The sequence below is a fragment of the Condylostylus longicornis genome, unplaced genomic scaffold, assembly GCF_029603195.1.
Source record: "Condylostylus longicornis isolate FDR11 unplaced genomic scaffold, ASM2960319v2 ptg000289l, whole genome shotgun sequence".
Taxonomy (NCBI): domain Eukaryota; kingdom Metazoa; phylum Arthropoda; class Insecta; order Diptera; family Dolichopodidae; genus Condylostylus; species Condylostylus longicornis.
Window position 1 is genome coordinate 28,390 of NW_026578253.1, and position 12,581 is coordinate 40,970.

Sequence of the window (12,581 nt, forward strand, 5' to 3'; positions counted from 1 at the left end):
AAAAATGTTTTTATTACAAAATGGAATAATAACGAGAGTGTCCACTATAAATTCATCTATTAATTATGTTTTGTATTTCTAAATGAAAAAATTTAGGATTCAAAATTTTTTTTCTTTGAAACAATTTTAGAAACATCAGTTTCGCTTACGATTCGTCATCAACTACTTGAATTTGTTGACCACACTCAATATATGATTGAAGTATTTTTTTTATCATTTCTTAAAAGTTTTTAAAAAGCTTTTTAACACTGTTTTAAACATTTTTTGGACAGGTATAATTGACTATTATAGGTCAGTGTAAGCTTTTCGCTGACAAATTCAAAACATAGATAGCCTTCGTTAAAATATACTTTTGAAAATGCCTGATGAATCTTTTAAAAACAAATAAAAACTTTTCAGTCAACCTTTGGAGACATGAATTGTAAAAATATCTTGACAGTCTAGATAGTTTAATTAAACAACTTCTTGTTGCTTGGTTTGAAGTTAATTTATTTATTAAAAATCTGACCTATTTATACAAAAAATATACTACTTAAAATTAATTATTTCCCACAGAAATAGACTAGTAAGCAAGTTTATGCATTTATAAAACTCATAATTTTCGCATGTTAACTTACGTATTATATAGGTGTCAAATTTACTTACAGTAGAATTAACACACAAAATATAATATGTAATTTGATTCCTACTAAAATATTGTGAGAAAGTTATGTATGGGAAAATATTTACATTAACTAACTATAATGTTTGCAAATATATGTGCGAGTTATGTATATATGAATATTAGTAGAAAGAAAAAATTAAATTTTATTTATGCATGTAGATACTTCACCTGCAACAACTATCTACATGTTTTGATTTCTTTTGTTCAAAAACAAAAATGATTAGACTAGACAAATGATAAAGTATTTAATGTAAACCAGATAAAGAAAAATAAATATTGTATTGTATATTAAAAACAAGATAATTAAATCATAAATAAATAAAAGATTGGTCCGGTTATATTTTAAGAATAACATTGTAAGTCTTTGTCTAATTACATTTTAATAACTCATTTTAGAAATATAAATAGAAGTAAAGAAAAGAGAGTATTCAGTTCTAGTATTCTAGTCTTAGGACGAATTGCTGTTTAACTCACGACTTATAAATAATTTAAATTGCAAAGATTAAAAAAAAAAATTTGTAAAAACAAATAGTTATATGGTTTATTCAGTTTTGTGAAAATAAAATAAAATAAAACAACTAGTAAATAAAAAAAAATATATTAATTTTTTTTTTAAATTAAAATATTGTATAAAAACAAAAGTGGCGCAGTCGGTAGGATCCTTTTCCGAAGTTTAAGTATCTAGTGATACGAATCTAAATAATATATATCAAAAAAAAATTGTTTAAAATTACGAAGTAAAACTAAGACATTTAAATTTACGTAGACACATAATAGTGAAACAAAAAATATATACATGCCAAAAAATAAAAATCAAACTGAAAAACCATATTATAAAAAAGAAAGAACAATTAGTGAGTGCATTACAGAAATGTTTAATAATTTAGTGCCTCTAACTTTACCCCAAAAAATGGGAGAACAACCCAAACAATACGGTGGATCAACAATCACAAGTAAATGACTCTATATTGTTACAACAATACAAGTTAATGGCGAAGAAACTTGAGGAACAGCAACAGGAACTCAACCATTTAAAATCAAACAACATTCTTGAGTACATTAGAAAGGCAGTGAACTACCTAAAACCATTCAATGGCGAGGAACAATATTCAATCACTTCATTTATCAGAACAATGGAGAACATAATTAATGACATTAACCCAGAGCCATTTACGTTTAAACATATAATCAAAAACATATTTAACGAGAAAATTCAGGGGAATGCTAAAACAAAAATATTGGACATCGAAGATAGCAGCGACTGGGCGAAAACTAAAGAAAGATTAAAAAGCGAATATCAGCCGAAAATCCATGTAACAGAGATTTCAGTAGAAGCATTTAATATGAAGGTAAGTTCTATTGAAGAATTAATTGTAGAATTTGACCATATTAGATGTAAAGCAAATGAGTTATATTTTCTAATAAAAAAATGTAGACGCTAGACCAGAAATTATCGATCACGTGTTGGTGTTAGCCATTAAAAGAATGATTGGTGGTATAGAACAAAAATTTGTTAAAAATATACATAAATAAATATCAAGAATTACAAAATGAACTAGCAGAATTGGTTGATTGCAGAGACATTATTAGAGATGAATTTGGGAAACTTCTTAGTAGATCAGATAGCAGTAGTAAAAATTTTAGATTCCAAACTAATGTAAGAAACCCAAATTATAATAGAAATTTGAACCCAAATCGAAATACAAATCACTTCAGCGAAAGATCTAATTCAGACGGACACTTTGGAAATTATAATAAATATTCAGGACAATTCAGAAATAGAACGAATTCAGGGCAATTTAGGTATAATAATAGTAACTTTAACAATAATAATCAATCAGCTCAGGCTGAACAAAATAATAATTGGGTTCGTCAATAAGTGGAACCCATGGACATTAGTAATATAGAACACGAACAAGTAAATTTTCAGAAAGGCCTCTGGAAATAGACTCCCCATAGTTTTATTAAATATAGCAAATAAAAAAATTAAATGCTTGATTGATACTGGATCGACTATCAGCATAACACACCGAAATACATTTAGCTATCCAGATCAAAAGCTGGAGAAACTGATTGTATTCTCTACTATAAGTTGATCTAATCGAGTAATGAATAAATTAGTTACTCCATTTCCAAGAGAATTCAACCTAAACGGTTCCATGGATTGGTTAGTAATGGATTTATCAAAAAGATCATATTACGCCATTTTAGGCAAGATATTTTAGGTAAACTGAAAGCAAAAATCGATTTGGAGGAAAATGTCTCGAATATAAATGGGAATAAATTAACATTTATAGATAACGATTATCCTTTCGAGATAGAAAAATTTTTAATGTTGAAATTACAAATAAAACGACAATATTAGGAAACTTTGATTTAAATCACATGAACAAGAAAGAAAGTCGCCTGATGGGGGAAATAATAAAAAATTATTCAGATTTATTTTTCAAAAAAGATGATAGGTTAACTGCTACAAACGAAAGAAGTAAAAATATGGGTGTTCTAGACCGAAAGTGGCGTCCTAAAGGAATGCAATAATGTATATGGGCGTTCTACATATAAAGTATATGGGGGTTCTAGATATATTATTATTGCATACGTTTAGGATAACACTTGTGGTGTACTAAGTAAGCGGGAGTGTGACCCTAAGCGTCTGCAATGCTGAAAATGGAAGTAAGCGTTTTGAAGTATGATTTATAGTAGAGCGTCACGTTACGAGTAGAATTAGTTTTATTTATAAGACAGCGTCACGTTACGAGTGTGAAATAGTTTTCCAATATTTAATTTATATTTTTGTAAAAGGGTTGTTGTCTCGGTTAAAAGTAGGTAAAATTGTAAGTAAGAAAATATCTTTTTATTTTAAATAAGTAAGCGGGAGCGCTAAGGGTATGCAATGATGAAAATGGAAGTAAGCATTTTGAAGTATGATTGATAGTAGAGCGCCACGTTGCGAGTAGAATTAGTTTTATTCATAAGACAGCGCCACGACGTCACGAGTGTGAATTTGTTTTTCAATATTTAAAATGAATATTTGTAGAGGAGTTGTTGTCTCGGTTAAAAGTAGGTAAAATTGTAAGTAAAGTGTAATCCTAAACGTATGCTATAATGAATTTGGGAGTTCTAGATATGAGTATAAGGGAGTTCTAGATATATTATTATTGCATACATTTAGGATAGCACTTGTGGTTGTTATTTTATGTAAAAGTAAGCGGGAGTGTGACCATACGCGTATGCAATGATGAAGATGGAAGTAAGCATTTTGAAGTATGATTGATAGTACAGCGCCACGTTACGAGTAGAATTAGTTTTATTTATAAGACAACGCCCAGTTACGAGTGTGAATTAGTTTTTCATTGTTTAAAATGAAGTGTAGAATATTGGAAGAGGAGTTGTTGTCTCGGTTAAAAGTAGGTAAAACTATAAGTAAGAAATATTTTTTTTATTCTAAATATTGATTGAAGTATTTAATTTTCAGAATGTACTATGTAATATTGATTGAAGTATTTAATATTTAGAATGAAGTATGCAATATTTCTAGAGTGGTTGTTGCCTCGGTTAAAAGCAAGTAAAATTGTTTTTGTCTTGATTAAAAAGAAGGCTGTTAAATTAAATTTTTTTAAATTTAAAATTAAGCAATATATTAAGTGTTTTATATTGGAGGTCAAGGAAAGCCATTAAATTTAAAATCCTTAGCAAAGCCGTCAATTTCAAAATCTTTTTAAGATTAAAAAAGTTCTTAAGGCTTGAAAGGTAGGTTTAGAATAGTTTTATGTGAAAAGCTTTATATTTCTATACATTATTAAATTATTTAGTAAAGCAGATTTGTAATCTTCTAACTTTAAATTATTAACTATATATACCTCTTAACTCTTTTCGCTTTTTTAATATTTTTATTTTGTAGAGTTTCAATGAAATACATTTTCGACCTTAACCCTATAAATTCAGTTATAATGTTTCCACTCATTTCATCTTTGAATAGATCTAATACATTTTTATTTACTTGTGGAAAATTAAATAGGTTATCTTTTTCATAATCTGATGTGTCAAAATAATCTGTTAAATATGGCCTTATATCATTATAAAAATCATCTGTAGTGATTGTGTAAATAAAACTATCAGTGCCTATATCAGTGCCTGCAAAAAAAAGAAGCCAAAATATACATTTTCCTTGGGTTCTGAGCTATCCTGAAAGTTCCAGAGCGCTAGCTACTCGGGAAGTGGTAAAATTTTCAATCACAAGATTTCACCGTGACGGACAAACATGTGAAACTAATATAAGCGTAGTAAAAAACCATTAACATAATTTTTTAAATATTCCCTCATAGTACTCATAGAATTCTCAGAATATATATACTAGTAATATATATACCATCAAGAAAGATGGATAGTCTCTTCGGAAGTACGTATCTTTGCGAACAGCTTTTTTCAAAAATGAAAATTATAAAAACTCAGCTCGAAATCGATTGAATGACGAAAGTTTGGAAAGCTGTTTACGTGTCACAGTTTCTAATACACCCGGAAATATTTCTAAACTAGTCGACAAGAAGCAGTGTCAAATTTCTCATTAAAACTTTTAATACTTATTTTTATTTTTTCTTATTATAATTTTTCAATCACTATTTTTATAATAATTTCTTTAAGTTTAAGAAAATAATTATAATATCTAAGATACACTCAATAAACATTTAAAATAACTAAATGCCTTGAAATTATTTATTACTGAAACTAAAAATAAATCTGCTATAACTGCGGCCCGGGAAACGATTGCTTTTTCTCATTTAGCCCAATTTAAAAGGTTGCTCATCACTGGTCTATATAATTAAGCATTAAATTATTTTGAAACCTTGGTTTCATAAAATCATAGTGAAAGTTATACATTAAAATTTTCGATTGATCTAAGATCGTAAAACTTATATAGATTGGTTTATTGTAATTTGCTTTTGTTTTATTTAATTCTACTACTGCTAGATTAGATTTAAAAATTGAAACGCTACTAAAATTAAGTTTTGCTATTAGAACTCTAAGTCCTAAGTGTCTTCTTTTGCTTTCCATGAATCAGCAATATACACTAGTCTTCTGTTATCAACATTTTCCATGGTTTTACCAAACACGGAATTATTCATTAATTTGAAAAAGTTTTTTTCAAAAGAATTTTGGGTATTTGTTCTATAATTAGTATTTAAATCAATGTATTTTTTTAACTCTATGTACTTTTTTCAAAATCAATCCATTTTTAAGACACTGCTTAAGATTTCTGTAGTAGATTACATAATTTTTCTTATTGTTTAAATTAGTTAATAATTTTTTTGTTTTTCCATTTGGAGAGGTACTAATTTCAGGACAAAAGGGTAAGTCATTATGAAAATCATGAAGATCCTTGGGATAATCTAAATATACTTCTAAGATATAACCAATATTTGAATCATCAGATATTAATGAAACATCTATTGGGTTATCAATATAAATGAAAAGAAAAATTTTTTTTTAACTTTTTGTTTTTATTTTTTTCCTTTTTTTTAATAAATTTACATAACTCTGTATACTTCAGCGCAACGAAGAAGTTTAATCATCTCTTTCGAGACTTTGTTGCACACATAACAATAAGGACCATACATCATAATGAAGTTCCTCGCTTCCTCCTTGCTGTCACATTCTACCGTAAAGTAGATTGCTGTGTAATTCTTGAACTCACCCTCGTGAATGTTTGCCTCGACGCAATTTTTGAAGCATCGTTCGCACATGATTTTTTCCTTGTGATACTGATAACAAGTGTTTAGGAAATCATTTTTAAAATATGGTGAATACTTTCCCACTACCAGTAGCTTCTATAAGTTGGTAATTCTTGGGAAAGCCTTCATCTGTATAGCCTTGCATAGTGATGTCTTCAATGGTAGGCACTTTCTTTTTATTGAAATGAATTTCTTAAATTTTTCTTAATTTTTCAGGTTAAACTAATAAATTATTAAAATAATATATCTAATTTATATTTTTTTCTGCAAAGATTTTTCTGTGGTTAAATTAAAAAAAGTGTGATAAAACTTAAGAATATTATGTTCCTAATCATCTTGATTAAAAACATTTTGTATTTTAGTAAGAAATAAAAACACAAAAAGTAATTTTTTTCTTTATTTTAATATTTTATAGTGATCCTATGCATAAGTATTAACTTTATCACTTAATACAAACCCTTATCATCATTATACTTTAGAGAGACTTCATTCAAAGTCTGAGTGTATGCATTATGCAGATCAGGAATCACCAATTTTAATATATTTCCTTTTATTAATTTTTATTTATTATATCCAATGTCCATTGACTTAAGTAAAATTTCTTTTCACGCATTTATAAATTAAAAATGAAAGTTTACATAACTATAATTAAATCATATACTATATCGATCATCCCAAGTAATAGTATGACTTGTGACTTTGTGATACTAATAATATGATGCATATTTAGAAAGCCCGTATGGAAATACATATCTCAACAAAAAATCAGCCTAATCGGACAGTTGGGGCCGAAGTTATGGCCGAAGTTATGTTTTAATTTTTTTGCATTTCCAAAAATCTCACAAATAATAGTATAACAAAGTCAAAAGTAATAGTTTTATATGAAAATTTTTTTAATAAAAATAATTCAAATGATTTTGTAATACTCTTAACCGGAAATTTTTATAATATAAAAATAACAAAAGCGTAACTTTTATGTGTATAAGTTGTCACATGAGCATTAGTAATAATTTAATTTGGAAAAGTGCCGTTATTTTCCAATAAAATTTGATGTTGTCATATTAGAAAAATCATTATTAAATGACAATTTTTATCTCAGTTCTGATTTTATGTGTGCACAGCAAAGAAGTTAAAAAGTAATAAAGTTGGGTCAAACCAATGGTTTGTATTGTAGCACTTTTCCTTTCAACAAGTGAAAATTCTGGTTTTAAATACAGTCTATGCATACCTATCACACTATTAAAAATATTTTCATTCATATACAAAACTATTTCTAGGATTGCATATATTTAGGATGATGCATATATGCAGTCTTTGAAATAAAGCAAAAATTAATATAAAGTGGGGTTAACATAATGCTCGATTTTAAGGTTTAATTGTGTGAGTTAAGAAAAATAATTATATTTTTTATTGTCATGGAGTTTACCGTTAACTTTTTGCGTTTATAGAAATTTGAAAAAGCTTGCAGTTTTGGAAATATAGGGTGTCAAAAATTCAAATTTTACAAATTTCAAGGGGCGATAACTTGAGAGGGGGTGCAGATGGAAAAAAATTTTCTTCTTGAACTATTTGTTAATGTCTAAAAGCCCCTAAAATTTCAAGCCGCTACAGGCTGGGGTCTAGAAGAAAAACGACATCAAAAATTCCGAAAAAAAGGACTTTAGATAAAGGTAAATTTGAACGGTCATTTTGTTTTTCTAAAGTTTAACTATAGTATATCGCGCTAGGGGAAACAAGCCGCTGTCTTTTTGAGTTTGCAAAATTTCAAAAATGCTTATGGTTTCATTGCAACAAATAGTTAAAAAATGCCATTTTTAGGGTTTTTGGGAGACGGACTGACGGACGGACAGAGTGAAACTAATAAGCACTTTTTTTCAAAGAAAAATATATAGTGAAGTAGTCAAGAAAGTTTGTTTTTAAATTAAAAAAAAAATATTGTTAGAAATGGCGAAAGATATTTTAAAAAATAAAAATATTCAGCAAGAACCTTTATTAGGTTATTTTATAATATATTTTATAATATATACCTAACTTTGCCAAATGTTTGAAACGAAAATATAATTTCTCTAATCAGATGGTCCAGTGGTGGCTGTTTCAGAAAAGTAAAAAATCATATATTTGGAAAATTATAGTGAGGAAAAGAAAGTTTACAAGGTAAGTTTTAATTCAGATTATTTTAACATTCAAAAAAAGATTCGTTTTTGACGTATTATGTTACTTGTTACAGTACGTGTAGGTATCGGTCATATCATAACAAATGTTGTCAGTTCAGAATCATAAACATATACTGCGTTTGACTTCAAAAATACCGTATAAAAAATAACGGTAAAAAAGGCCAGGTATATGTCAGTATGGCAAAATGGCTGACAAATTGACCGTTATCTTGAAGACGTTTTGTTTTTAATTTTTAACATAATTTTTCTTGCATAAATTCGTATACTTATAATAATTTATGTATCTACCTAGATACGTATAGTTCAATATGAAAACATTATGTAGACAAAATGATTTGAAACTTTTGTGATTGACTTGCAGTAATGGTTATTTTAGAAACAGTTTTTTTTTCTTGCTTTCAATAAATTGTCCAAAAATTTATATATTTTCTCAATATTTGTGCAAGACCACAAATATTGAGATTTCAATTATTACAGAAATAATATGATCCTAAATGCAATAAATCTTGTTTGTAAATTACTCCAAAAAGATTTTTTTTTAAATTTCACTGCGATAGTCGTACAGCTTTTAAAATGAAATGTTTGCGTGCGTACATACATATATAAAACTACAAACGTTTATTATTCCGTATAAAACCTATAAATTAAATATTCGTTATATATTCAAAAAAGTCAAAAATTAAAATTGAATTTGAAATTTAAAAGTCGTTACGGCATTAAAAATTGATTTAACTTCAATAAATTTTTTGTTTAAAAAATTAAAAACAATTAAAACAGAAAATTAGCATTTTAACTTTTTTTAACTACTTCTTTAGTAACATTTTAAAGAAATACTATAATTTAAAATATAACACTGAATTTTTAATTAAAAGTCACTATTGTTGAAATGTTTGAAATTTTTAATTGAAAATTATGGAGAACCATATCTATAAGCAAAGCACTTTCGATATTATGTACCTAATTTTATACGAAATTTACTTGGTATAACTTTTTTCTTGTAAATTAATAAAATATATTATAACAATTAATGTAATATTATGTTGTCTTTATTTAAAAAAAATTTAGATTTCAAAATAGCGGTAGTGAATATTTGCCGCCTTTTGATTGTTAAGACTCAGATTCAGACTTAGGGTGTAAGGCACCACCTCACGGCCAAAGAATCAGAAAAACGTCCTGTAAGAAATCAAAAAAAACAGCGAAACGAAAATGTTCAAGAAAAAACTTCCAAAAAACGACCGGTTTTAGAAAATAAATGGAAAAGTGCAATGTGATATAATAATGAAAAAGAAAAGATAAATAATGAAAAAGAAAGAAAAATGAAAAAAACATGTAGTTGCAAAATAGAATGCTTTAAAAAAATAAATGAGATTGATCGTCAGAAAAATTTCGAAAACTTCTGAAAATTATAAAATAAATATAGGCAGTGGAATTTTATAATTAATTTTACGCTTTGTCAGCAAAAACAGAGCTGCGAAATTATAAGAAAATATGAAAGATCTGGAAATAAGCACAACTTTTTAAACATATTTTCTGCTGAAAGAACCAAAAAGGAAATAGTTTGTAGAATAATGTTTCTCAATACGCTTGATATAAATTCCCAATGGATTGAAACGAATTATCGAAAGATACAAGATGGAGATGGACCATTAGTCAATGATAAAAGGGGACTTCACGTCAGGATTTTAAAAGATGATGTTATTAAAAACCAGGAAGCAATAGTGAAACACATCAAAGCATTTCTTGTTGAATCGCATTACTTGAGAAAATCAGTTACAAAAACCTATATTGATGGAGACTTAAATGTACCGAAAATGTATCGCCTTTTCAAGACTTCGTTTGAAGAAAAAAATCAGGAATGCAAAATAACTGAAAGGCAATACCGCGATATATTTAACATTCAATTTAACGTAGGTTTTTTTGGACCGAAAAAGGACCAGTGTGATACTTGTATGGCCTGCGATAATTTAAGTGATTCTCAGAAAAGTAAAGTAAAAATCAAATCTGCTCACCTTCAACATTTAGCAAACAAAAATAATTCTCGAAAGTTAAAAATAAAAGATAAAAAAAAAAGGCAGAAGAAAACCAGAACGTAGACACAGGTGTATTTGATTTCCAGAAAATTCTGTCAACGCCCCAAGCTGAAACTTCGGTTTTTTACTATAAAAGAAAGTACAATACTTACAACTTCACAATATACAGTATGGCAAGTAAAACGGGATATTGCTACGTATGGCATGAAATTATTGCGAAAAAAGGTCGAAGTTTTTAGCTGTTTAAAAAAGTATATTGAAATGAAGACAAAAGAAGGCTGTAATGAGTTCTATTTTTGGTCAGGCAATTGTGCTGGCCAAAATCGCAACAAAACTTTATTTTCTTTTCATGCTTGGGCTGCAAATAAATATAACGTAAGCATAACCCATATATACTTAGAAAAGGGCCACACACAAAATGAAGGGGATAGCGTTCACGCAAACATCGAAAAAAGGAAAAAAGGTACGGATGTTTTTGTGCCAGAGCAATGGTATTCCCTTATAAGATGTTCCAAAATTAACTCTCCATTTTATATTGTCATAGAAATAACACAAAATGATTTTTTTAAATTTTAAAGTAATATCAAACCTTCTCGATTTCGTTAAAAATACATGTAATCTCATTTTTGAAGCAGAAAATTATCAATGTATTGCAATTATAAATCGTACACAAAGGATCAGAATATCAAAAAAATACGTGGATTTAAATTCTGAAATTCCATTACAATATAATAATTTATTACCAATTTTTTACGCCAAATATGATGATTTGTTATTTCTTTGTACTAAAAATTACGTTAATACTTCATATTTTTACAAAAATTTGCCGCATATTAACTGTGAAAATCTTAAAGCAGAAGAAGAAGGCGACGAAGAACATTAAAATTATAATTTAATTTTATATTTTGTCAATCTTTCTTTTTATCAATATTCAAAAAATGAATTATTTGTGTTGAATAAAATGAAGATTTTAATTAATTTTTTTTTATCAAATTTTATTATAAGTAAAATTTTTTATTTTCCAGCTAAAATAATTTCTTTGGACGTTGGTAGACTGAAATGAAAAAATGTTCCAAATAAAAGTATTACAAAATTTTTTGTTATAGAAATAAACCGAATTTATGACAAATAAAACTATTCCAAACGACTTTGAAATAAACATTTTTAAAATTTTTCCGAATAAGACTATTACAAATAGGTTTTCGCTTCGTATCTTCTTGCAATTTATTTTAAATCTTGAGTTCATTTAACTCAAGATTTTTACAATGAATTTGGTTTCAAAATATTTACCTTCAAAATATATAATACACTTCCTATACTAAAGTTTCCCATATGGCTGTAATTCACGAAAAACAGAAAAATCGCTCTCCTGAAACATTCACTTTTGTAAAAGTGATACTATTGACTGGGATAGTCGATATGTATGATTTAATGTAAAAGAAACTGACATAAATAATAGTTTTTTGTAAACAAATTTTTTTCTATGATTCCAAGCAATTTCTTTGAATTCAAATTCAAAGTATTGCAGCTTACGCTATGCTTATATAGCATTTATTCTATATCAATGTCAGTGTATATCTGTATACACATTCTTATACATGCGTACATTGTTAAAGTGAATAACAAATTATTGCATATTTTACTATCTCTTTAAACCAAATTTATTTTTGAGAAAAAACAAATTATGGCACCAGTACATGATTATTAATAAATTTTTCTTAACATCCAAATTGCAAATGTAATCGCAAACCTAGCACTAGTAAAGCGTGTGAAAGCAATGTTTAAGAAGCAAACTTGTTGCTTTGTAAAAAATATAAATTTGCTTATAATTTGCATTTTGGATAAGAATTTGAGCTTTATGATTTACGTCATACTTATTATTGTCATATAATTTTTTTTAATATGCATATTATAATAATCCTCACGCTTTTTTAATTTACTTACCTTTTTTAGCACTTTTCCAAAAAATTTTTTGAAAAAAGTG

At 27.2% G+C, this 12,581-nt stretch overlaps 1 protein-coding gene across 2 annotated transcripts; it reads left to right on the forward strand.

Annotated features, from left to right (window-relative positions):
* Nucleotides 1-1,127: 1,127 nt before the first annotated feature.
* LOC129616780 (uncharacterized) lies at nucleotides 1,128-9,736 on the forward strand. 2 transcript variants are annotated; one of them, XM_055532352.1, is made up of 3 exons: nucleotides 1,128-2,013; nucleotides 8,468-8,547; nucleotides 9,633-9,736. In XM_055532352.1, the coding sequence occupies exons 1-3, from the start codon at nucleotides 1,654-1,656 to the stop codon at nucleotides 9,676-9,678; spliced, it is 486 nt and encodes a 161-aa protein (XP_055388327.1). In that variant the 5' UTR covers nucleotides 1,128-1,653; the 3' UTR covers nucleotides 9,679-9,736. The 2 variants fall into 2 exon arrangements, with proteins under 2 accessions (XP_055388327.1, XP_055388328.1); XM_055532353.1 differs by lacking the exons at nucleotides 8,468-8,547; nucleotides 9,633-9,736 and adding an exon at nucleotides 6,213-7,065.
* The last annotated feature ends 2,845 nt before the right edge of the window (nucleotides 9,737-12,581 follow it).

Coding starts and splice junctions, on each gene's coding strand:
- LOC129616780 (XM_055532352.1), top strand. CDS start 1,654: ATGGCGAAGAAACTTGAGGAACAGCAACAGGAACTCAACCATTTAAAA. Junction 2,014..8,467: donor TAGAAGCATTTAATATGAAG/GTAAGTTCTATT, acceptor TTCTCTAATCAG/ATGGTCCAGTGGTGGCTGTT. Junction 8,548..9,632: donor AGGAAAAGAAAGTTTACAAG/GTAAGTTTTAAT, acceptor AAAAAAATTTAG/ATTTCAAAATAGCGGTAGTG.